This window comes from Anastrepha obliqua, chromosome 2 (assembly GCF_027943255.1).
Source record: "Anastrepha obliqua isolate idAnaObli1 chromosome 2, idAnaObli1_1.0, whole genome shotgun sequence".
NCBI classification, from domain to species: Eukaryota; Metazoa; Arthropoda; class Insecta; order Diptera; family Tephritidae; genus Anastrepha; species Anastrepha obliqua.
In genome coordinates, this window is record NC_072893.1 from 91863675 (window position 1) to 91891667 (window position 27993).

The 27993-nt window shown below is 32.7% G+C and overlaps 1 protein-coding gene across 4 annotated transcripts; it reads left to right on the top strand.

Annotated features, from left to right (window-relative positions):
- Positions 1-924: 924 nt before the first annotated feature.
- LOC129239671 (troponin I) lies at positions 925-27907 on the top strand. 4 transcript variants are annotated; one of them, XM_054875365.1, is made up of 9 exons: positions 926-1059; positions 7604-7646; positions 8669-8797; positions 8880-9003; positions 9553-9653; positions 20948-20991; positions 22048-22189; positions 25515-25556; positions 27295-27907. In XM_054875365.1, exons 2-9 carry the CDS (start codon positions 7632-7634, stop codon positions 27319-27321), a joined length of 624 nt encoding a protein of 207 aa, XP_054731340.1. In that variant the 5' UTR covers positions 926-1059; positions 7604-7631; the 3' UTR covers positions 27322-27907. The 4 variants fall into 4 exon arrangements, with proteins under 4 accessions (XP_054731339.1, XP_054731338.1, XP_054731340.1 ...); XM_054875364.1 differs by lacking the exons at positions 9553-9653; positions 27295-27907 and adding an exon at positions 14995-15095 and having other exon boundaries at positions 925-1059; positions 25515-25703; XM_054875363.1 differs by lacking the exons at positions 9553-9653; positions 27295-27907 and adding an exon at positions 16059-16159 and having other exon boundaries at positions 925-1059; positions 25515-25703.
- The last annotated feature ends 86 nt before the right edge of the window (positions 27908-27993 follow it).

Consider the following 27993-nt stretch of genomic DNA (forward strand, 5'->3'; position numbering starts at 1 on the left):
TTTATTGCATGTACATATGTATAGGTTACTATGCAAATATATGTATGTAGCATGTTTATTATGGTTTTTTTATGTGTCAATGTGTGTGACCACGGCAGTCCTTGTTTTTTTTTTTTTTTTGTCTTTCAATATTATTTATTGTTATTTTTATACTTTTTCGCATTTCAGTGCACCTTCAATTCGCACGTAATTATAATTTCAAGCAAAGAAAATCTGTAGTTAGTGTAATTTACTATTTACTTAGGTCTTAGATATATCAATACGTGTACATATGTATGTATATAGCAAGCGTTTTTCATTGCAGAATTTTCATTTTTCATGCGCGTTTTCTTTCATTTAAATGGAATCACACAAAATAAAATGTTCAACATCTATTTCGGTTTACTCGTATTAGCTATATTTAGCTGCCGTGCCCAGATATCAAACACACATACTGTGTGCATCCTCCGATAGACACTTAGTGCTTCGCACACATCATTCGTGGTACATATATATATATATGTATGTGTATGTTCATATCGCTAAGATACCAGAGGCCACATTCTATCGAAATGAAGAAATTCTGCAGAAGATACGAATATGCGAATATGAGCGATCGGCTCAAGTCTAGCAGTAATCGTATATTTATTTCTTTAGAATTCGTATTCGTACTCGCATTATTGCACTGTGTGCTTTTCGACATTTCCAAAGATTTCAACACAACCTGAGTAGTGGGTATATTCGGCTTCCCACGTATTTACGTATTTTTTGTCTACAATTGCTTATGCCATCAGTCTATGTGGATCGTGAGAGGCGGCGAATAAAATTCGATTTCGCCTCAACATAAAATGCTGCAATCGGCTTGCACACGAAAATTGTTCCGTATATCGGCTTTGTGTGTTCGTTCCGACAATCTTGGCTAACGTTAGCCAAGCCTACGCAGGAAAAATGATCTGGTGAGCGAATTTCGGCTAAAATATAGTCTGCCGTGGATCGTCGGACCGTTCAGTCTTTTCCCGTTCGAACAGTGTTCTCCGATCTGTGAGGTTGCTCGCACACCTATTTTTTAATTCCTTTAAGGTGAGTGCTACCAACTGCTGCTGCGAAGGAGTGTGGCAGGTGCAAATGCTGGAGTCTATATATACATTTGTTTTTTGGTGTGCCAATACAAATAAAAACACTTAACGAATATTAAAAAAAAAAAAAAAATATTGTACATGAACAAGTGCAATAACTGTTAAAAAAAGAATACTGTAATGTTTTTGGATTACGTGAAAGTGAAGCCTGGAAATTAAAAGCAAAAGACCAAAGACTAATTACAATAAAATAACAATTTTTGAAGCAATATAATTAATAAAAATTGTTAAAAATTTAGTGTATTATATGTATTAGTGTACGTTATACGCGTATCACGGGCGTATGCCACCGCAATTACATAAGTCTTGCTCTGTACTCATACATACACACGTACGCAAATACTTACGTAGACTTGTTAGTAGATCGGTTACCTGGCGTTGAAGGATATGCAACTAACTACATGCAAAAGCGCACATGCACATACACACAAAAAGATTTAGTCATACTTATAATATTTATTGTCTTATACCAGAAAAATAGACATACACGTATACATATGTGTATGCTCATACTTATCAAACGTCCATACATACATCCACACATACATACATATCCATTAGATACAGTATCATGACACACTCTCATCTATAACGCACGCAAGTAATGGTGTGAATAAAAAAAGTGAGAACCAGCATAGCTTTTCTTTTTCTAAAAAACTCGAATTCCTTAGCGCTTAAGTAAATGTAAAGCAGTAGTAGCAGCAACAGAACTGTGGTGTATTGAAAATTAAAAATATATATGCAAATACGAATATCTGAAAATAGAAAATTTCTCTATACGCCAGAAAAGTGCTTGAAAGCAACAATATTCGGTAGACGAAGAGTGATCGAGTGTGTGCCAGCAAAGCAAATTGTGCGGATATGAGCAAGTGCTAAGATTTTTATTTTTATTTTTCCAACTCGAATATGTATTTTGAAAATGTAGTATATTTTAAAATTGAAAAATTTACACACATGCACCAAAAGCTCTGCATTCCTGATCTTGAGATAACATCAACCTATTATAATTATATGTTTTAGCAAAATACTCAGACTGGAATTTTGAAATATTCCTCAGCATACTAACGCTGCAAGAAAAATTTAGCGAAGATATTAATTAAAAGCAGTAAATGATACCTCGGGCCATAGATTTAAGAAATGTATACTAGAAACGCCGTTTTGCTGCAAAGAATTTAATTTTTGAAAGAATTAATTAACACCTCGCTGGAAACTCGATCTTCCATAAAATCAATTTTTAGATGCTTATAATCTTTAACGTTATAAATTAAGTAATTAATGGAACACATCCGCTGTGAGAACCCATTGGGTATCAGGAATGCGTACGTATTTAAATAATAGGATGACCTTCAAAATTATAGATTGCCCGTAGACTATGTAAAACGCTTATGTTATAGTACTATCACCCAGAGTACGCTAAATAGAAGGATTTCTATACTTCGGCCACTGCTAACCCTCCATTGTCACATAAATACTATGAGTGTTTGCAGAATCCTATGGCATGCTTGTCATTAATCCATAGTTGACGGTCTTAATCTTAGAAAAATAGAAACTGCTTTTTCACTGATATACTCAATATACCCAAATATGCCCTGAATACCCATTTAGTAGAAATAAAGGGTATTTAAAAAGACGCACTATTACTCAAAATACGGCTCTTAACAATTATAAGTGAACAATTACATCATTTCAATGTCCACCATGAGCACGCCTATAAGTAAAATCCGACAAACAGTCGTTTCATAAATGCCTAATTTTATTTGAAGATTGCTCAGCAAAACTTTACTCTACAGCAGCAATTTTCTCAACAGAACGTCCAGTATTTGGTCTGTCAGCTCTTTTTCTATCCTCGGCAGAACCAGTTTCTTAAAATTTTTTCAACGGCCTTTGATTTGCCGACTCATTTGGTTGGTTATTTCCACCAAAAAAATCACACATTTTGCGATGAGCTGATCTTACAATTGATCATTGTCATAACAAGTGTCAATAATTTTAACGCGTGGATCTATTATTTAAAATTGTACATCTCTTTTCTTGGCTAATGTCAAAGATGACATAAAAAACGTAGCGTGTAGGAATTATTAACTGCTGACATCTTGGTGTCACTTTTGAAAGACCTTTTACAAATATTCGAATTGACTTTTATGTTTATAACTTGTATGTATTATACTGTCATGTGCACTATGTCAGTTTAAATTTTTTTTTCTATACAAATTACCGAGTACGTACATATAAATGCAACTGCAATCCCTTTTCTGACATCAGATTATTATAAGATAATAAAGTAATTCGACTTGAGTGTAACTGACCGAAAAAAGTTGAAAAACGGACACGTTTTGATGCTGTTCCACAATTGAATAGATATATAGGTTTATGCCGGCTTAGAAAGTCCTTAAAATTTACAATTTGTCATTAACAATTTCACTGCAACAACTGCCACTTGGAGCTGCACTGCTGATGAAGCATACTTTTCGGCGTAGTATTTATTAACTTCAGAATGCCATCAGCGGTTCCAGAGTAATGCATGCAACAATTAGCATTCAATTAATCTCTATTTTTTTCTAAATAGAGTGTTGGGCAATTAATTCGAAAATTTCTAAAGATTTTAACTAAATACAAAGGCAAGGGGAAGTAAAGAACTCATCAGCCAATGAACGCTTCATATATTTTATGATCTGCACGGATTTCCCTTACAAAAATTCAGCACATATTGTAATTAAAATATGAGGTCCGTCTCATAACTAATCACTAAGGTAGAGGAAGGCATTCCTCAACCCAAAAAGGTGTGAGCTTATTGGCATTTTCCCTCTGGCTAAATGCAGTAAAACCATATACTACGTCGGAATAGTTAATTAAGTTAGTCTAGTCAGTCAGCTTTCTGAAGTGTTCCGCATGTGTGATAAAGTAAATTATGCAGATGGCTTTTCGACATTCACTGAGTGCACTTAGTACACATAACTAGTTAGAATGCCGTAAACAGTAAGTTCGTCCACATATAATAGCATAGTATAGGGATGGTATAAATATCCCACATATATTATTCGTGTGGGTATGTATATGCTAGTATAAACCACAAGTAGCCGAAATAATGTATAACCCGTTTTATGACAACAGGCAAGGAAAATTAAATTAAAATAATGACAAAGACATTCAATAAATATTTTTGGCAAAACAATTGCCTTTCCTATTGCCTTTCGTAGCTACGCTACAAATGTATTTCAAAGATTAACTTCTTCATATATGCACATATGCGAAAATACTACATTTTCCCAGTCAAATTAATTGCAGGCTCTGGCAAAATAAAATATGTACAAACAACATGTATGTACTACATACAAGCATACTAATGCGCGAGTCGGTTTTGAGTGACGTTAGCAAAACAATGTGGCACTAACGGGGGCGAAATTGTTTTCTTCAAAGAAATATGCAATACTTATTTTTGGATTGTAAGATACAAAAAATTATTCCCCTGAATGCGGTTATTCAAACAAAAGGTTTCACAATCCGCTCCCATGTGTGTGATATTTATTATATTTTCTGTCTTTTGATGCTTAAATTATAACATTGTACTTGTGCTATTAAAATTTTGTTCGCAGTTTATTCTTATATGTATGTGTGCATATCATACGACTTACGTGCACTGTCATGAAATTGAATTTAGGGTTTCGAAATAATTTAGGCACTCAAGAGGTTTAAAATTAAATCAACTAAGTACAAGCCTACGTAAAAGGGAAAATTCATCTTGATTGCATTTAATTTGAAAAATTCTTTCTTGTGATTTTGGCAACTTTCGCTTCTGTTCATAATATAAGTATGTAAATATGTACATATCACCTATGAATACATTGTGATATATATTAAAAAAATTTATTTCATTTTACGGTTTTTGAGAAATTCGAATATATCCCTAAATTTTGTAATTCTTCTAAATTCTGTTGATTTTAGTGCTTTCAATCTCAAGTAAATATTTAGACGCTATGTAAACAAAATGTTGTAAATATTTTACTTTGCATTTTCTAAAAAACTTTCTATCATTATCAACATTTTCTATGATTTCCTCCTAAAATTTGAACTATGTTTTAACACGACCACTGAGGCAAAAGCTAAAAACAGGGGAACAAAATATTTTGTTTATAAAAACTGCCAGTAAGTATAAATTTATGTATCCGGGATACACATACATACATACATATATCAACTAGTTTCTGTGAAATAAACAACTATGATACACTCATACCCACACACCCACTCTTATTACGGCATAACTCGATCGGTACAAGGACGCGACACACATATGTATGTAGCTATTAGCGATTTTGGCCTTTTCATAAACATATTTGTACATAAATACCTCAATTTTTCTTTATAAAAAACAACAAAAACTTCCAGACCCATGTCGTTACTAAGCGCCGTAATCATTTGAAATTGGATATCACTGCGACTTATTTATTCTTTTCGACAGCTACCAATAAGCCGTTACTTCTACACTCTGCTCTAGCAAACACTATTGTGTTCTCTCTTACTCTCAGCTGTCAACAGCTTAATTGCAAATTAGTGGGTGATTGAGTGAATCGCATTTGCTATTTCAGCAAACACGTTGGTATGTAGTTGTGCACCACATTACTCCCACACTCATTCTTACTCACCCAAGTGCGAGCCGATACATACATGTCCCATAATTATTTCATTCTCGTTTTGGTGTGTGTTAACATGTATATGCACACAAACATGCTTTCATGAACGTTTTTATGAGTGAGTGATCGCACCACACACGGCGTATACATTACCTCCATTCGGTTGATCACTCGGCTTGTCAGCTCGCTCGTCTTTTATAGCAGCGTCCATATACGGATTGCTAAAAAAGCTATGAGCAGAGCAGCTTCGATAATGCCGTTGTTGTTATTTAGTACTGAAATGATGCGTGGAAAATTTACGTTTGGAATGGACTTTAGAATATGGAGATATATGTGTGTATGTGCAGTGTATGCATGCATGGACGTACTGAAAAATACATATATATATGCGCGTATATGTACGGATAGGAGTATTTTATTTATATTAATGAAAGAGCTGTTTTTCTTTATTACTAAACATTTGTAGGAAAAAGTTTTCCAAAACATTTACGAAAATTTGCATACATCCTTGCATATATGGTGTATGTACGTATCTGAATATACATTTGTATGTATATGCATATAAACGTATGTATGTATGCATGTGTATCAACGCATTATGAGAAGGTGTCTGTATTATCGAACTTGACTATCGGCAACTTTGACCTGTTTAATTTTATTTGGAACAATTTGTAATTAAGTCTATAAAAGCATCACAGAATGTGTTTACATTTGCAGATAGCCTATGCATATATAAGTATTATGTGTACTAAGAAACTATGCATTAGTACCAGTGTTCATGATCTTCTTCATTCTTGTTTCCTGCAATGAGTCAAGTGACTAAAATTTAATATTTTTAAGAGTACATACTTACATATATATAATTCGGGCTCACGTTCTTTCTAAAGTGTTTAGCCCAGCTTATCCTCCTATTTGTGGTGTACGTCTTGATATTTTTTTCCGCAAATGGAAGACCTACAGTTTCAAGCCGTCTCCAAATGGCAGATGGCTTTTAAGAGAAATTTTTTCGTGGCAGAAATACATTGGAAGGCTTATCATTGCTTGCCGGGTAGCGGCCACTATTAGAAAACACCTTTTTTCTATCAGTTGGAGTTTCATGGCTGTAGTGGGTTTCAAAACAAACCCCTTTCTGAATGATTCGCGTAAACCCACTCGGCGACAGCAGCAGCCATTCTAAATTTGCAAATAACTACCGCCAATTTAATAAAGCGATAAATGGGAAAATTTTACTGAAAGTGCGACTTTTCTAAGCATCTCAAAGTTTTATGAAACATCAGGTTCTATCTATCAGCTTGAACGAAAGTAATGTTTATTTAAAGGACATTTGGCAAACTAAGTTTGGTCTAAACCTTTCATGTTAGGATACAACAGTTTATTATTTTTATTATTATTATTGAGAAGATCGTCGAATATTATTCATTTACCATACCTCATCCAATAGCACCTAATTAAGCTAAAAAAGGAGCACAAAAAATTTTCAAATAACGTATAGAAATATTTAAATATGATATGTACGTACATGTAGCTATATTCTAATATTACTCTGCTAGATAGTTTGATATTATATATGTATATAAAATATACCAGAAATTAAGGACATTCTGCTCGAATGACTGCAATTCATATTTTATTTTTATTCCACAAATTCGGCCCTTATATATTATATCATTTACTTGTAAAAATATAGACAAAAAATGTAAATATGATATGATATCATTATTAACATTTGACTGTTAATTTGGATAGATAACTGAAATAATCGTTGCACCAATGTTTTTAACAAATTCGGTTTATTCTAATTATATAACTTTGTTAATTTTAAAACTATATTGAAATATATAATCTCTCTCCTTCCAGTTAATAAATCCAAAAGCACAAATTCAAAATGGCTGATGATGAGGTGAGGTAAGTATCGCTAATAATGCACCCGATATTGCCCTCCAAATTGAGTCAGCAACTCATACTTTATTTTTTCTTCTCACTACAGTAAATACGCGTATTCTAAATGACACTTTGGCCGTTGACACATGGACACATCGAAGGTGAATACTTTGGTTCCCTCATACTTCGCTTTTTAGCTTTCAATTTACCATTTTCTAAGCTGCTATTCTAAAGTTTGCTTTTAGCTTTTTTCGATCTCTTTGGCTAAACAAAAATAAAAGTAAAAACAAAATTAGTGACGACAAATGTGCTACCAAAATAGCAAGGCTAATGATGAAACTAACTGTAAAACGCTAAACAAAATTCTAAGCGAAATTATTGAAAAAAAAAACGCCTAACATTTACTTCAAACTCTCTGCATGAAGCTTTTTCAAAAGAAATTACTTAAATTACAAAAAAATTACTTAATCAGCTACTAATAATTTCTTTCTTCTCTCCATACTTTTTAGAAAAAAGCAGCCGAAGCAGCACCAGCTCCAGCACCCGCAGCTGCAGCTCCAGCGCCAGCAGCTGCACCAGCAGCAGCGCCTGCACCGGCGGCTGCGCCAGCTGCCGCACCAGCGGCAGGAGCAGCACCAGCTGCTGCCCCAGCGGCAGGAGCGGCACCAGCTGCTGCCCCAGCCGCCGGAGCTGCTCCTGCCGCAGCACCAGCCGCAGGTGCCGCGCCCGCAAAAGGCGCTGCACCAGCTGCCGCCGCTGCACCCGCCAAGCCAGCCAAGCCGGTCGATCCCAAGGAGGAGGTACTCAACTACGTGTGATCTACATACATAACTGCATATGTACCACAAATGTGTGAAGAGTACGAGTACTGTGATGTCATCGTTAATTGTCCCAACATTGGGTGTTCGATGTAAAGTGCAATTGTAATGCTGCTGGTGTTTCGATCGATGTGTTCATGTGTCTGTGTTCAACGTGTTTAGTGTTTCATACATTACGTTGGCAAACGACTAAATGCTGAATTTTTAATGGAAATTATTTCAGGCAAAGAAGGCTAAACAGGCCGAGATTGAGCGCAAGCGTGCTGAGGTGCGCAAGCGTATGGAGGAAGCCTCCAAGGCTAAGAAGGCCAAGAAAGGTTTCATGACCCCAGAAAGGAAGAAGAAGCTTAGGGTGAGTGGAAAATCATTACATAAGTGATATTCAATGAACATAAATGCCTAATTTACAATATATTTTAATGCCCATTCCACAGTTGTTGCTCCGTAAGAAAGCCGCTGAAGAGCTGAAGAAAGAACAAGAACGCAAAGCCGCTGAGCGTAGACGCATCATTGAAGAACGTTGCGGTAGCCCCAGAAATCTCAGCGACGCCAGTGAAGGTAACAATTCTGATTTTACGCATTTAGACCTTTTTTCATTTTAGAATCACAACAAAAATTAAATTCTTTGAGAAAGTTTACAAAAAATTTATTTTCATTAAATTGATTCAAATAGTTAGCAAGAATTAGCGAATCAGCACATTTACCCACATTTTGATAAATAAAATAAAACACAAACCCACATTCATATACACACAAAAACGCTCACGCATACAATTTACTGGCCTGTAAAGATCTCAAAAATTTCATATAGGAACAACCGCCATTTTTGCAATTGAAATTTTTAAATTTTTTTTCTAAAAATATTGTCCCTTTTTTCATAGTAGTTTTTAGCCCATATATTCCCATATAAAGATTTGTTTTTTTTTTGTATATTTTTTTGTATATTTTGTTACATACGTATATTTTTCTTTTCGTTTTAAATTTTTTATTTTTGTCATACATACATACACACATTCTTTGTTTTAAGCACGCAAACAAAAAAGAATATGTGAAATTGTGTTAATTTTTGTTAAAAAACGCAATTCTTTCACTTCCACTTATCTGCAGACACACTTAAGAGTTTAATCAAGCAACACTATGAAAGGATTTGTAAATTGGAGGACCAGAAATATGACCTTGAGTATGTTGTTAAGCGCAAGGATGTTGAGGTACACACAAAAACAAAACTTTTGATTTTTTTCGTTTTGAAAAAATCAGCAAGCAACACAAAGAATACTTCAAGCACTTAACTGCGCTAAACCAAAACTAGAAAAATGAAACAAACAAAAAAACGCATTTTTCTCGCCAAATTTAACTCAAAAACTAAATACGTGCGTTCGCACCAAATTAAGCAGTTTAATTTTTTTCACACACACACACACACACACTCCACTCCTGTTAGCTGTGCGCCGAGCTTGCCAAGTGACAGCACAAAATTAAACTTAAAGCCATTTAAAAATGTTTCATTGCAATTTTTGTTGTAGTTTAGCTGTAAACTGTCGCTTACGAATTCAGCGTCATCAGCCAAGGAGCGGAGTTTTTGCATTGCCGCAATTAATACGTTTTGTATAAAGAAACACTCGAAGCGAAATTAAGAAACACTAAACCAAAGCTTTTGAAAACTTAAAATTTTAATACAACACTTCTCTATCTCTTTCTCTCTATTTTACTTTTATACAATATTTAATATATACAAATATTTTTACTCTTACTTTTACTCAAACTCAACTCACTCACCAACGTTTTTTTAATTCTCACGTTTTTGCACAAAAATTTCAACAAAAAGTACTTATAATATTTATGTATTACAATTTTAAATTTGTAGCTTTACAAATTTATTACACTTAGCGTATTTAAACTGCACCCACTCGCCTGAGTACAACAACTTGCAACAACAACGATGACTATCACATCGAAATGCCCATACATATATATGTATACATATGTATATTTCTAGCACATAGTTAAAAGATCCATATTCTTTTTTTTTGGTTTTTGTTTTTGTCGAAACGCACAACAAATATTTTTTATTTAAACTCAAGCCACTTTAACAGTGGCATAAAATTTACGCAAATCACTCTTTTTTACACCCTAAAATTTGTTCACTCAGCAGTTAAAGAAATATATTATAAAGGATCCAGCAAAGCTGGCTTAGTGTATGCGAATTTATATAAAATTTCTAGTAAAAAGGCTTCAACTGAATTCAAAATTTTTAGTAAACGGCCTACTTGAATATTTTTGAGCAGTCATCCAAAAACAAAGGAAGAAATTTAATTTAAAAGTCACAGGCCTATAAGTCGTAGTTTAGCGACACAAGGCAAAAAATGTGTATGGCGGCATTCTTACTGAGCGCCTTTTGATTGCGAAAATAGTTACACTTAGCCCAAAACTGATAGCGTTGCCACGGAGTTTGGCGTTAGCACACTTTTATGACCATCCGATTCCTCAAAATCAGTCGTAATTAAGGGCGTCAGTTTTAGAAATCCTCTGGAGACGTTATGCCTCAAAATAGAGGAGAAGTGATTTTAATAACGGTCGCTCCGCGTCATGCAATGCTTCTCTTAAAAACCATTTGCCGTTCATTGTCGGCAAGTCTCCATTTGTAAAACAACAGCAAGCCACGAACAACATGCGTCTGTTGCATATATACGTATATTAGGGTGGGAAAATTTTATTCCACATATTACTAATTTACCATATTTTCATATACTGATAAAATAACAGTTGTTATTTCTTCGGAATTCAATTTGAAACTTTTCTTCGGCAACCAAAACACGCAGGGTGGATTCAGTGATGGGCCGAGCTTAGAGTAAATATGCACATGTGTGTATATATTTATTCACATATAAATGGTTAAATTCAATAATTAGCGTATTTCTCTGTCAGTTAGCTTTGAACGTTTATTAAAACTCACATTCGCATATTTTTAATTTTATTTAATTGTTTCATAAATTATTCGTATTTGTAACTTCAAAAGTTACAGGTATTTCACATCATATCAGATAAAAACACACACAACACAAGCCGTTATTTTCGCCCCCACCCCACACAACTCAACACACACTCACCAGAGGTTGGATTTTGTTTTTTTCTGCTATACATATGCCCATTCTTCACCCCTTATTTACCATCGATGGTAAATTTTAATCGAAAATGGCAAATATTATTTTTGTGGAATTTCCGCCCCTCCTCCTTGATCCACACCCATAGCACCCACACTCATACACATACACATACACGCGCGCATACTCTACCCCTGCACTGGTACAACCAATCGAAATCAAACGTTCCGTATTAACCGTTTTCTCAATTTTTAATTGCACTTTCTGCCCGCAGAAACACTTAAAAAAATTGTTCAGGATTATTACAATAAGATACTGAAATTGGAGGATCAGAAATACGACGTTGAATATCAGGTTGCCAAAAAGGAATTAGAGGCAAGAAATGAACAAATGAACTACATATATGCTCAAATATTTTTCTTTCATATTTTTTGCGAAACTTTTGTACTGATTGAGAGTTTCTTTTTTTGCGCTTATGAAGTATATTACACAATTTTTGGTATTATTTTGTATTCTAAAAATCTCTAAAAGCAACTCATTTTGACTGTAGTTAGTTTGAATTTTGTTGGTAATATAAACATATACATATTAAAAAGTCTCACACACAGTTGCATACACACACACACATTAAAAAGTAGCCAATAAAGAAACCTTTTTTGGACCAGGCTTGATAGCTGACAACACTGCTCTATTATTTTTGTTCAGTATTTATATTGTTTTTGTAGTTTTGTATTTTACCGTTTTTTTATTTTTTTTGTTGTCCGCTAAAACAACTATAAGTACATTGAAGTAAAAAGGAGAACCGAAACCCCTATATACTGTAAAGGTTCTCGTTGTTGGTGCTGACCCTGTATTACTTGGTATACAATACGCGTACTTTTATTTGTACTTAAACAAATACAAAAACTGAAAATTAAAACAAAAAATATGTTAAAGTAATTTTCAAACGTGTACGTGTAGTACTTACAGTTTTCTCTTTCAAGTTAACACTAAATAAACTATCCACTTTTTGCATTCAAAAAACTGTAAATAAACTTTGATTTTTGTATTTTGTACTTCGAAGCATTCCTTTCGAGTAAAGCTAACCAAGTAGCAAGTTTTTCTTATCTTTGCATTTATTTCTCACAAAAATATAAACTAAGTTGCGTATGCAGTTGAAAGCTTTATTCATTTTTGTAAAGAATTTAGGCTCACGGTTTTTGCGCTAATTGTGAACTGCACAAGAAAAACATTTTTTGAGAGAAACTGCTTGCCGCATTTGGCTTTTTTGTTACATCGTTCGCCCACTGCTTCTCACTGCAGTAATCTTGTTTTTATTAACCTTCCCGTTTACCAATCCTTTATGTACAAGGTAGAATCCCACCATAGCAAAAACAACTATTCCTAGAATTTAAAACATTTTTCAATTTTTTTTGGTTTTTTTACTTCTTTTATTTCGTTTTTTTATATATATTTTTTTTTTGTTTTTCATCCTGGTACAAAATTTGATTTTTGCAAACAATCTAACTTGTCTACAACTGCTAAACATAAATTAGATATTAGCTGTACAAGCATTGTATAAGCCGAGAATTTTGTATTTTGCCGAAGCTTTTACTAAATAAACTTGTACGAGTACTTATAATAATCTTTCTCACATCATTTTCATGGCTCTTTGTCATATCTGACAAAACTATTGCATATCATATAAGAAAAAAATAATTTTTACACAATTCGGTGTTTCCCACTGATTGTAATCTGAAGCAATGAAGGAATAAATAAAATCGTAATATACATATTTACCCATAAAAAACTAGACCTAAAAAGTCTCATTGTGCAATACAAACATAAATCATATTTTTGTCCAAACACACTAACAAGAATGATTGGGAGGAGTGCATATTAAAATGATAATTTAGACGAAGTAGAATATAAATACAAAAATATACAACGAAAATTCTAGTTTTAAATATATTTGTGATATCACACTTCAATCGTCGCTTCCATGGTGTAATCAGATAAGATGAGGTGAGATGCAGGAGCGTCATGTTTGTTGCGATGCGGTTTTGACGCGCTACGTGCTTTCTCCGAAATTATGCCAACCTTATTTCTGATTGCAGTTACATATATTGAACTTTTACCCCATCTTAACTCTTCATTAACTGGCACCAAAGAAAAGTATACTCTTCGATATTCTTAGTTCTCAATTATTGAAAATTTGTATGGACGACTTTGCAGAGTACCCCAAAATATTTCCACTTTCCTCCTGATGCATACTGACACAAAAAACGTATACCCAATTTGGGTATAAAGCTTGAAACTAAGATTTATTTATATTGTTTTTGTTAGACCAGAAGCTCAACCTTTTCAAATGTCGCTCTCTAATATTTGTCTTTCCGTTTCTCATATCAGAGTTCGCCCCTATATCTGCGCTTAGTATTCTCAACACAGTACTGAGCAACTACAACTGTTATGGGAATCGTTTATTCTCCTCCCCAAGCAATATCTCTATTCGTTTATGCATATTTTAAGGAATATATGTATTTTTTTCTATGAGCTTTCACATTCTTTGTGTAAAGATTTTACCTGAGAATACCCCTAGTGAAATTTTCCGCCGAATAATTTTGTAGGTCATTTTAACTCTCTATCTATCTCTCAAATAATATTTTCTACACTTCCCAAACGAGGGGTCTACCTACACAACTCTTTCGTGAAAGAATTTATGGGTTAAAATGTTCTACAAAATAAGTTCTCGCAAAATTCAGCATGTAAAAGGATTTGGATGTTTTACTATATGGCTCTAGTTATTTCATCCAGCTATGCTATTCAAAACAGCTGGGTAAATATTTTCAAATTTAGGCCTGCTAATGGAGCAAACATAATGTATGTACAATGTTTCGTTGCATTACTCTTTTGCCAGCAAAGATTGTTTCAGAATGCAACCATTGCTGAAGGATTATAAAACAGTTTCCACACTTAGGGTTGATCCCTAGGCTGTTCCACTTCTTATTCCTTGAGCCTCTCCCGCGTTATAATTTTCCTGTAACGACGTAAGAGCATATGCGCTTGATCTAGATAAACTGTGCAACTAATAGATACTCGATTAAGCATTTAAAAGTTTGTTGAAAGTGAAAATATGTCCCCCAATTTATTGTCCCCTTCATTGAACAAAGATATTATATCTAAATAAATTTTAGTATATAAATAAAACTTTTTAATCGTGAGTTTTAAATCAAACTCCCAGGCAGGTGGTTAGAAAAATTGTAGTACAAACGGTAGTAGAAACATGAAGCCGATCGACTGCTCAGGATAACACAACACTTGCATACATTTCACAAATCAAAAACATTAAATTTAATTCTCTTTTTTTCAAATAAACAAAATTACAAACAAATCAATTACATTTGCATTACAAATTTATCTCTATGTCTGTATGTATTGCATTGATTTATGTAAATGTCACGTGATTCAGCCGAACTACAAACAATTTGCAAACAATATTGGCAACGCCTTTTCAATTTGGAGGGGGACAAATTTGATTTAGAGCATATAGAAAAAGTCAAGGCACAAGAGGTAAATAAAGGCTGCACTTTGAAAACAAAAAATGCAACAACTATAATACGAAATTAAAAAGAAACAAAAAAACATACGCTGAATGTAAATTTTTTTTGAATAATTGTATTTATTATTTATTTATAAGCAAGCTAAAAAATTTGAAATAGAAAAAGAAGATGAACGTTAAACAGTGTTTATTTGTAAAAATATTAAATTTAAATTAGTAAAAGAAAACGAATTTAAACGAAAATCGGTTGTTGGTGCATACTTGTTTTTATTGGTTGATTGGTGCAATTCTTGATAAACAGAATTTTATAAAATTAATCGGCTTATATGCACACAACCGTTTTTGTTTTGGAAACTTTAAATTTTGCTTATCTTTTTGCGTTTTATGAAAACTATATAATTTTACTCTATCGAAATTCACTTCTTTTAATTTTGATTTAAAACAGTTTTTGAATTTTTCAATTATTTTTATAACGAATACAATTAAGTTAAGCATAAACTTTAAGCAAAGTTGAATTAATTTTGCAAGCAATTAATTTTTGTTATTGCTATCATTGCCACCTGGAAAAAGTGTTTAACCAAAAACAAAAAGTAACACATAAATTGGTGCAACTGAACCTGGCGTGTCCTCCTCTTTTCAAAAACAAATATATATATTTATATATAATATATATATATATATATATATATATGTATATATATCCATATACATACTTAAAAAGCAAACTCACACTTGAACACATAACATCATGAAGATTTTTTGACATTTGCTGATTGATACTCGTAAAAAGGTCATAACGAAGTTTGTAATGAGAGAAAGAGACTCATTGTAGCTTTAGCGTTAGTTCACACACGATTTGCAGCACGCTCTCTCTTTCTCGATCACACTCAATCACTCTCTCTTTCTACATATGTGTGTGTATTTGTATATTATGGAAAACTACAAATTATATATAAAAAACAAAATATTTACAGGCGAATTACAAGAGATTTGTGAAGAGTATTACGAGCGTATGTATATATGTGAAGGCCAGAAATGGGATCTGGAATACGAAGTCAGGAAAAAAGACTGGGAGGTACTGCAAAACAAACCAATTCGAGTTAAAATATATAAAATCAAAACGAATGAAATACAAATTCTTGTTGTTTGTTCTCTTGCAAAAAAGAGAGTAATTACACAAAGCAAAAAAAAAAACTACACAAACACAAGCATAAACAATACAAGCCGTGTATGTGGTTAATTGCATCTGAAATTCACAGTTTTGTTCAATGTATTTTTTTTATTCGACCAAAAAAGTGTAAAGTTTGTGACACCAAAAAAATAATAACAACAGCAATACACATTCATAAAACACAGAAAATATGATGCCTCAAGGAGAAACATTAAACAATTAAAACATCAATAAGCATTCGTCATTTCAAGTCGCCACATTACTCATACAAGTACTCTATGTAAACCCTATGCGTCATCTATAGTAGTGAACTCCTGCAGTAGTTGGCCGACCTTTTCCCATTTCCAACCACTCCTTTTGGCTTTATTATTTACAAGTAGTTGGTGTAAACAGCACTCGCTTTTGTAGCTGCCTCAAAGTATGCTATAGATTTGAATAAATACTTAATATAATATTTAAAATTGGAAAGCATCAAATTATTTGCGCATTCTTCAACGTGCATCTTTAGATTACTATACAATAGATATTTCCTCTCTCCCTTTGGCATTTCGCACTCTCATTCACCTTTTCTCACCTTCAATCACACATATTTACACCCAATTTTATATTAATATCGCAAGCACAAGCACTTGAAAAATATGAACACAATTCACACCCTTGAACACTGTTGAATTAAAAAATCGACACCTACACTTTTAAAATTTTCAAATTTGCACATTCTTTACTCTTTTTTTATTAAACCACAAAAAAAAAAGAATTTTTATTGCAACTCCACAATGATCATTGCATACGCACAAAGATTATTTTATATTAATTATTTGGTATTTCTGTCTATTAAAAATGCAAGCTGGTAAAATTAATTATGTTTTGTGTTTTTTATTTGTTCTACCCAACACTATTATTAAAATTATACACAACCAAAAATTCTAAATATTGTTTAAAATATGCTAAATAGTTACTAAAACCACACCCATCCGAAATTAGTCTCTTTTTCACTGGTATTGTAGTACACCTGGCTCTTATATCCCTCTGTCACACATAACCGCTAAAACGCACCTCCCCACACACGATGTACTCCAAACTACTGATTCCACTCTAATTAACTACATAAGTTCCGCTAAAATGTACCTCTACTATGCTTGAATTGTCACAAATATTGTTTAAGCAAATTATTCCTACTACGATACAACACTAACATCTAAACATGCAAAGGTTCTCCGCACTTACATCCAAATATGTATATACTGGCACTCCACCCTACCGCACTCTGTTAGCTATTTCTCTCTCTCTTGCTATCCCTTAATTTATATTCCACAGTCCACACCTCCTCTACTTAAACCACCCAAAATAAAATGTGTAGAATTGCGCTGAAGCAGCGCCTGCATCTGTAAATAATGTTCAAACGCAAGCGCGATCAAATTCAAATAAAATCCACACAAAATTCATGGCGTACGAAATTAAACGTGTGACTTCAAATCTAACGTTTTACAATTAGTACGTTATAACAAATGGAAAATATAAAGGAAATGGTTCTGAACGCAACATAAATTACAAAAAGTCGTTTTTGGTAGAAAAATAAAAAAATATCGAAAAAAGATTTGTAATATTCGAAAATAAAATCAAATACCATTTTAGTTCCGAATTCGACGATGAAAAGCATCAGTATGGCACATTCAATTTGTAATCGTATCATCAAAAAATTAGCAACACTCTACACTAAATACAATAATTAGAAAAACAAATTGCGTTCTGAAGTTATAAAAAGAGTGTACCAAATCATTGAAAAAATTTTATAAATTTAACAATTTACCATATCAATCATCATTCAGTCACAGAGGACCCGGTTAACTCGTAAACGTCAGCGGATAATTCAGCAGCAAACAACTAAACGATAAAAATCAAATACAAAAAATAAATTAACTAATTTTTAACTTTGCTATAACAACAAAAAATTTAGTAACCAAACTTTAATCAAGTTGTCAATTCGAATCAGAAAAAAAAATTGCATAGCTAAATGTACAACAATACTAAAAATATAAATAAATGTGTTACCCATTTCTTTCGCTAACCACTCGACAAAGAGTATCCTGACATCCATAACTGCCATTTTGTTTTTGTATTATTTTATAAGTCTGCTCTCGTTTTTTTTTTTTTTTGTTACTATAAACTTTTTTTGCGGCTCTCTTTTCTCACTCTCTTTTAAGACTTTTCAAAGCTTTTGGTTAATTTTTGTAAATGACAATGAACAATTGCTTTGCGTGAAGGCATTGGGTGATTTCACTCTTGTTTTTTTCCTTTTGTGTGCCAAAGACACTGGACCAATTGGAAATTTCCAGTGTTGCAACACTAATTTTCCAACTTATTTCTACCGAATTACTTCTATCTTGCTGATAGCAGAACACATAAAAATCGCTACCTTAACCTCTTACCCATGCGAAAATAAACCAAATAAAGTCGGGACTACAATATGAATAATTCAATGTTTCAACATTTGTTGTTTTTAGTGAAAAAATTGTATGTACAATACAGATTTTGTATAACGAAAAATAATAATTTTAGTAAACTTTGCTTGAAATTAACAGCAAATAACAACAAATCAGTTTGTGTATAGCAAAAAATATTTAAATCATTAGACTGAGAAACTGTTTTAATTATGGATATGAACTGTACTATTTTAGAAAATGAAGCTACTGGTTGCTGCAAATAAATACATTTTTGAAGAAATCTTCATCAATACAACTAATTTGGCTACTCATAACTCTTTCGTTCTTCTCACAAGTTTCTTAACTAATTGAATAAAACTAATCGATTATGTATTTGAAAATCTTCAAATTTTTCTTCAACTTCCTTTGATTCTATTGTACACCCGGCTTTAATTGTATGCATACAACCATTTACTTAAGATGTTTTTCTCGTACATTTATTTACATACTCGCATATTTTCTACTCCCACCCATATACACTCAAAATATTTACAACAAATAAAAAACACAACATTTTTAATGCAGTTATTATTATAATTGATATTGTAAAACACTCATGCAATGACAATATTTTTTTTTAGTTAATTACATTTTTTACATATCTAAAATCAATTATTTATCGACGCAAAAACACAAATTGTGTGCCATACTGTGTGCAGTACCTCAGTTTGACTACTTGTAATTCGAATTAAAAATATTCGCATAAAAAGTAAAATACAGTTGTTAGGTAATATTATAACCTATTAAAATAGTACACAAAAATCGAAAGTATTGGGAATAAAACGATGAGAAGCGGTCTGGAAAATTATTCATATCCTAACTGAACAGAGCGATGAGCGATGATTATTTAAAAGAAGAGTATTTTTGTTTCTTGTAATTAATAAAGGATATAATTTCTGTTCTTTTTTTTCGAATCATTAATATTTTATAATTCTAAATTTTTATGTGGAGGAAAGCCAACCGAAGTAGCGACAAATACCATACATTCCATACCATTCATTAAGCGCCTTAGGGTATGCCTTACCAGTTTTGTTCTGCAGACTCACTTCGAAATACATACTTCACGGCCCTTTTCAACTAAGAATCACCGAAAATTATGTGCGCTTTCATTCTCTACGCATGCTGTTTAACCTCTGCAACTAATTTCTAGTGAAAGCAGATATAATTTTCGAGTTTAGCTGAGAAGCAATTTTTTTGCGTAGTTGCACAGCAGAGATATTCCCTTTTCCATCTGGTATATAAATGTCTGCTCTTCCAGGTAGAATTGATTGGTTTTATATGATTGATTTATGTCATATTTATACAGTTAAAACAAAACAAATGTAGAATTAAAACAAAAAATTTTATTTTTTTTTAGTAAAAATTTTAAACCTTTACCACACAGATCGCTCTCTCATCGAAATTAAAAGAATCCCTTGAGCATTACACCTGGCTCACCGTTCGTAACGAACTTTTAGATGTTAAAGAAGAAGATATTAGAAATTTACAATAAAAACAAAAAAAATCGACATTTGGATGTTATGTTGTTCAGACGCTTTCTAAAACCAAAAAAAAAATGATATTTATCAAATTTCGAAACTATTTATTCGTAAAGTAACTTTACTACTTATGACCTTAGCAAGGAATCAGCTATAACGGTTCTGAACTAAAAACTCATATTTTTCTATTTCACAAGCATATGACTAAGTTTTCAAGCAATACAACTTAAACGCGCTAACAATATTAAAAGGCAAAAAACAAAATACTAAGCAAGCAACTATAGAAAATTTCATATAAGCGAAATGCTCCGCCTTCTTGTGGATTTTTACTTACTAAAAAACAGCGAAAGGGAACCCCTTCGTATAGCCGGAAATGCTGCCAACTAACGAGCGGTCTTGGTATTTGCTGCCAAAAGCGCATTCAAAGTATTATTGTTACTAACAAAAATTTATCTAGTTATATAAAATAACAAATAATGCGAGTCGTTATATATGTATGTATGTGCGAATATTTGTTATGTGTCAAAATAACGATATTTTCTTCCATCAAAACTAACCAACTTATATGGCAAAGCGCTTCCATGTTTTTTAAAAGCCATTGAAGTGATATTAATAATTTTATTTCATTTTTTTTTTTTTTGTAATTTTGAAATTTTTCCACCACCTAATATTTACTGGTTGATGCATTGTGGTTTGATTGGATGATATGATGAATCTGCGACGCGCTACAGATTAACGATCTCAATGCCCAAGTTAACGATCTGCGTGGCAAGTTGTAAGTACAAATGTTAAAATATTTTTAATTATTCACTAAAATATTTATATCCATTATGCCATAACATTCAAACAAAACCATTTGCCTGAGACCATAAAAAAGTGCAGTAAAGCAGCAAATAATAAAAATGGGATTTCTCCTTAATCGATGCACCCACCAGTGCTTTTAGGTAATGCAATCAACGTGACTTAAAATCATTGCAGTTCCATTAATTGAATAACAGTACCCAACGGCAGTACATATTTCAATCACTTTTGTGAATAAAGGCAGCAAAATTGTAGTCACTAGTCTTTCTTGTTATTCATGACTGGAAGGCCATTGCGCAGTCACATGTGAACACCGATATTTTGTAAGCAGACATTTGCTGCACTTGCCATAAAATATTTTGCTTCATAATTTAAAATACTCATACGAGAGTTGCTCTTTACATTTCGCACTCCTTTACATTCTCCTTGGAGAATTCACTTCTGCATTCGCTTGAATGAATTTTCACTTGCACTTTTGCCACTCAAAAGTGGATACCAGCAAAACGAGCTATTCAAAGGCATCAACAGCTTGAATGCCAAATCAGAGCTGTAAGGCACATGACACATTAATTCGATCGATTGAGTGCTTAAAAAATACTTGCGTGAGCCAATATATGACAGCTCGTATTGTCTTGGTGAAGGATAATTCATCTTCGGCGGTTAGTTTTGCTTAATTCTCAGAAAACTTCTGATAAAGAAATGATTGCGTACCACTCAGAATTGACTGTTTTAAGTTCCACTAGTGATACAGTTGCGATATAACCAGATTTTCCAAAAATTTTAAAATTTACTTTGAGGTGCTTCTTCCACGAACAACTTTTGTTGAATTAAGCTTGTCTTGGAACACCCATATCTCTTGATTACTGTTTTGTTTCCGGTTCATATGCATAGATCCAAGATTCGTCACTTGTTACGATGTCATAGACATAGTTTGAACCACCGCCGCTTTTTTCGACCTTTTCTTACACGATATCTTACGATATTTTTTATTTCCTTCATTAATTTTCTATGTTCTCTTGCCAAACTTTAGCGTGAAACCAGCCTTGAAGAAGGTGTCCAAGTATGAAAACAAATTCGCCAAGCTCCAGAAGAAGGCCGCTGAGTTCAACTTCCGTAACCAACTTAAGGTTGTAAAGAAGAAGGAATTCACATTGGAAGAGGAAGAGAAGGAGGTGAGTTGGAAATTTTGCAAAAATGTATGTTTTATTAAGGTTATGTGCGTATGAAAAGTTAGTGTAAATAAGTATATTAACTTATTTATTTTATTTATTGTATTTAGTGAAATAGATATTTAATTAAGATTTTATTTCAAAGTAGATATTATTTATTCAAATAAGCACAGGTGTTTAAAAAGATTTAAGGGAATAACTAAGTGCATCCCGGATAAGGGAGACTAGCAGTTAAAAGAATGGTTATATATATAATATTTTTCTTCCATCCCAGCAGATGAAAAATTTAAAGTCGAACAGCTCCTTCGAAATGATTTTGAATTTTTAATAGTTCTCAATTTCGATCATAGAATTCTGTATATCACACAGAGTTTTGAAATATATTCTGCTTAAATAGTTAAGTAGTAAGAATACTACATCAGACCATTTCGAAGTTAGAAGAATATTTCAAAGCCATGAATAAAAACAAAATCACATTTTATATACCCCGTTTGAAGAAAAAGCATTCTCGTTACGAAATTTCTTTTTATATTAGTATAAATTGTGTCTCCTTAGAGGATACCAGAGAATTAATTTCTAGGCTATTTTAACCCTCTAACGGCCCACCAATTCGCGTTTTCCAGACCGCTCAAAAACGGGCCAAAACGATACTTTTGTGAAGCAGTGAATAGATTGAAATAGCCTGCAAATATATTCGTACTCTTAATTTTACTATACACACGTATGTATATGTCGGGCAGGCATTTTAACTGCTTTCCCCTTTTTTTCGAAGTTATCGAAACAGACTCGGGGGTAATTTAAAACTTAATTAGGTCATACAAAAATTAGAACGAGTATTCAAAAACCTTCCGAGATTTTAGTATATCGGTGTAGAACGTTCAGCCTGAATTGCGGTCATTGAGTCCCCAAAATCACTGTATCACTGACAAAAAACAAACACAATTTCGAATAGCCCGGAAAAATGAGCAACGAGTATCCGCATACCCCGTTCGATGCTTTTTACTGGAAAATTTTCGAACGCAAGTTCGTGTATATCCAGCTTTTTCAAGTAATTCTTTAATTTTTACTTTTTTGTCAGCACTTTTTTTAAGTTTCACAAATTATTTATACACAATGCTAATGCCTTTGGAGAACTAAAAAAATGCTGATAAATAAAATTGACAATTTTCGTTCAGCTGCTGAAATTTTTCAAAATATCGCACAAACATTTGAGCAGTTAAGCAACGAACGAATTCAGAATGCGTATCGAGTTACTCGCACTGTTCGATGCCCAGGTATCTAGGGCTCTAGGTTAAATACATATATATTTTTGAGCGTGCAAGATATAATCGAAGCTTACTCTTTGAAATTTCACAATTCGGGTGATTTCACATTATCCTTCATTGGAGCTACACTGAAAGTTTTCAGTTAAATGTGAAAATATTTATTAAAAATATGGATTTTTTTAGTCTATCATTTTCATGCATTTGTTATTTGTCTTTTATTTATTATTCTAATAAATAATTATTTGCCTGTATATTTAATTAATTTTTTATAAAACACAATTGGTATTATAAAAATTTAATGCTTTCTTTTCTAATGCTAATCCCACTTCTTCGACGCTACATAGAAAAAGATAAAAGATGCTACATTAAAATCAACAGTAAAAAAGTGTAAGAAATTTGTGTAAATTGTCAAAAAGAAAAAAAAAACAAAAACGCACAAACACACACTCATAGTATGTGTAACATAGATTATTCGTGTGTTGTGGAGAAAATATAGAAACGAATTGTGATGTGGAATTTTTTGTTCCCAAAGTGCACATTCATTGGCATTACCTTTGTGCACCAAATTGTGAATGAAACCAATTTACAAATTATGTCATACACATATGTATGTTTATATTTTTCCCAAAATTCATTCTATTCCCTTGTACGGCATGCAACACTAGAAGCCTGTTTCTCAGTGCGGAATTAACTATCCTTTGTGACTACACTAAATTCGTTTAGGGTTTGGGGTAAAACTTAGTTCAAAAATTCGGCCGTGTTTAAACGGTACTGAAATGCTAAAAGTAAGCTCAGTTAGAATTCGGTTTCCAGTACAGCTGCGTAAAAATTCAATAACAATAAAAAAATCTAAGTCTACTTTTGGGCGCAGATTTTCAAAGTATATACTTAGAAGTAAAAAAGACACTGAATATTTATTGCTCAAACCAGGCCTAAAAAGAGTAGCGAATAGTTGCCTGAAAATTAGAATAAAGGATGCCGCCACCTCGAATATAAAATTTTGCGTTTTAAGCAAAAATGGTCTGTCATAGCATTGACAGACTGCGGCGTTAATTCGGATCACTGGGGCAGTTCAACTGATTAAAATTGTAAATTGAGATACTAAAAAGAAGTATTTATTTAAAAAAATCTTTAATTGCCTTTTGTTGAAGTGATGCGAAATGTCAAAATAATTAATGTAATTTGGCACGTGTGTTAGTGCAAACTAGCATTTCATACGTACTATCTCAGGAGAGAGAACGAGAAATCTGGAAAACTGGAAGCTTGATATTATACAGTTTTTTATATGGTAGAATGGATGACGGCAGATTCAAGGAGCACTTTCGCCTCGTATTGCTCCAGAATATTAATGCTGCAATGAACTTTTTTAGTCTGACGCAAATACTTATATATGTATATGGAATTGGCAATTACATATTTTTTGGGTGTTTGCCGAGTTTCTCCTCCTCTTTGTGGCGTGCGTCTTGATGTCGTTCCATGAAAGAATTGCTTGTATTAAATTTCGAATTTCTCTCTCATCCTGCGTATTACCCAGATTTAGCTACTACCGCTTTTCAAATATGTACAATATAAAGAAATGGCGTAGAACTTAGTGTCAAAAGAGAATTTCATCGATGAAGCAAACGCTTATATTGAGCACCTCTCAGGGCAGTACAAAATTTTACAAATATTTAATGGCATGTACGAGTATTAAGCTAGAATGGCTTTGTTTATAAAAGGTTCTTTATCCTATTGAATGTTACTTTTTCTAATTTTCAGGGGCTTATTGATCCACCCTAGTTTAATTCTATCTATTTCCAAATTTTCTTGTGTTATCTCACTACTCAATCCACCATTTTGCACTTCCTCATTCAAATCGCAAACACGCATATTACCTTCGTATGTAGAAGCACTCTTTTTGTAAAATTTTTATGTATTCCACAGTTTTTCTATTATTATTTTTTATTGTATTTACATACTCGTACATACATATATATGTATGTACAATAAACACTTTGTGTCTATGTATTATTCAGTGGTCACAATTTAGTTATTTATACACATTTTACCCTCTCTCCCCACAGAAAAAACCCGACTGGTCCAAGGGCAAACCCGGTGATGCTAAGGTAAAGGAAGAAGTTGAAGTCGATGCCTAAGTTCGTCCCAGACCTGTGTGTGACTCCCGCCCTATTATAAAATTTATTTAATTTAATTCAATTTTTTAATTCAAACAACATCAGAATTATGAATATATTTCATTATTTACAAATACATATTTTTTAAAAAGTAATTTTAATGGTCGCAAACCAAAATCACCTTCTCTGAATGATCAGCAATTCAAAAAGTAAAAAATTGTATAAAAATACTGATTAACAAATTAGACACAGCAATTAAACTGAAAACTGTACAGTTCTTGAGTTAATAACAACAAGAAAACAAAAAAAATCCAATCAATGAAAGTAAACTTTTTTAATTGTAATATAAACAAAAACAAACATTTTATTAAAAAAGAAAAACACAAAAAAATTTAAAACACAATCTACCTTTTTTATCATTTTTTTTTTTAGTTTTTAACAATTTTTTCTTTTTTATTTTGCTACTACTTTTTTTACCTTTACTCATTCACATTATCCTCGGTAGCATTTTTTTCAACACTCAGCTACAAGTGTAAATATTCTTATTTGTAATAGCCTATTCCACCGAATCCTTAACTGCAGTTAACCCGCGATTGCTCGAGCGGCATGTAAAAAATGATTTACCTTTTTTCCGAAATCCAGACCGCACCTATTCTAATATTTGGTAGATATACCGAAATTAAAAGTGGTTCATGTACTTATAACTCTCTATTAATTAGGGGTTTTTCAACAGTTGTGAATAATTCCTGGACGGTACCTTATCTTTACGTCATCTCTGACATTTGTAAAGTAAAGAGATGTACAATTTTCCACTATAAAACAACGCGTTAAAATTATTGAACCTTATTAAAAAAATGTTCGATCTTTAAGAACAACATATCGCAAAATTTGTAATTTTTTTGATCTAAAGAATTGTCCGAATGAACAAAGGTTGGTGAAAAAATTACGAGAAACTGGTTCTGTCTTGGATAGAAGAAGGACTGGCAAACCAAAAACTGGACGTTCTGCTGAGAATATTGCCGCTGTAGCGCAGTGTTGCTGAGAAACCTTCAACATCGATATCTCGACTTTCTCAAAAATTAGGCATTCATGAGTCGACTGTTAGACGAATTTTACTCGTAGACGTGCTCATAATTGTCATTTAAAGCATGTAATTTTTCACATAAAACTGCGAAGAGCCGTATCTTAAATAAAAATATTGAAACCTGCATTTAAATTTTTGCATATTTTCTTTTAAAACAATATCTAGGTTCGTTTTTTAAAATACCCTTTATTGCATAAAATTTTCTGTTAGGTCCTAAAGCGACTCAACTTCTTTTGAAAGTGGGTTAATGTGTTTTGACACAAAAGCAATTTGATGTAATGATTAACTGCAACTCAGCATAAACTGCAGTTAGGATCTGGTGGAAATGCCGTTTAAGTGATTTTTACCTCCTTCAGATTTTCAAGTTTTTCGCTGATTTTTCGTTTTTTACCTATAAATATGTTTGGTTTGAAATGAGTACGCAACACATGTATAGATATTACCTGCACGTATTGAGTTGAGTTTGTGTACGCGTATTTTTACATATATGTATGTATGTATATACTCGTGCATATGTTTTCCTATGCCATCCCCAACCTATGGAATGTGTATGCGCATCTACGAAGAAGTCATCCACTTGCCCGTAAATCCGCCATCTTCTAAGCATTTTTTCACTTAAAACTCACTTCTAATCGATTATTTTAGGAACACGCCCCCGAAACACCAGCATAAATGGGCGTCAACTAATATTGCATCATCGCCTCGGATAGTGTTTTTGGCATTGCGTCTGTTAGAAAAACACCAACTACGAGCAATACATATTTATATTTAAAGCTAAATGTTTATTAAGTCAAAAGATAACGAAACAAAATATTAGGAGAACCCTTTTTATTATAATAATTTATCAACTTTACCATCGAGCAAGAATGGAACTGGCAACTGCAGTGTACGAGTAAAACAGCGATTTCGTGGGAAGGCTTAAAAACGAGTCATTTTTTCTGTGGCGGGATACGGAGCTGAGCTGAAAAGAGTTTACCCGTGAAAATAAAATAATAAAAAAAAAACACAAATACAAAAATTCTTATTTAAGTTATAAAGAACTAAATAAATTATACTGTTACTTAATAATATCAGTTAGGTATCCTAAGATCAACAGAAGGAATATTGGCGTATTGTGGATTTTAAATGGTATCACACATTACTATTCAATTTCTATTTGTATGCAATTGTGTTAATTGTAAATTTCACTTTAATCAACAATAGAACAACTGAATAGAAAAAAGATTAAAATAAAGTAATAAGAACTTATTAAATTGTTGGCACAAACTGGAAAGCCAAAAATAATTGTTTTTATTTCATATACTTCTAGACTGGGGCGATAATCGCTGAAGAGATTTTGGATTA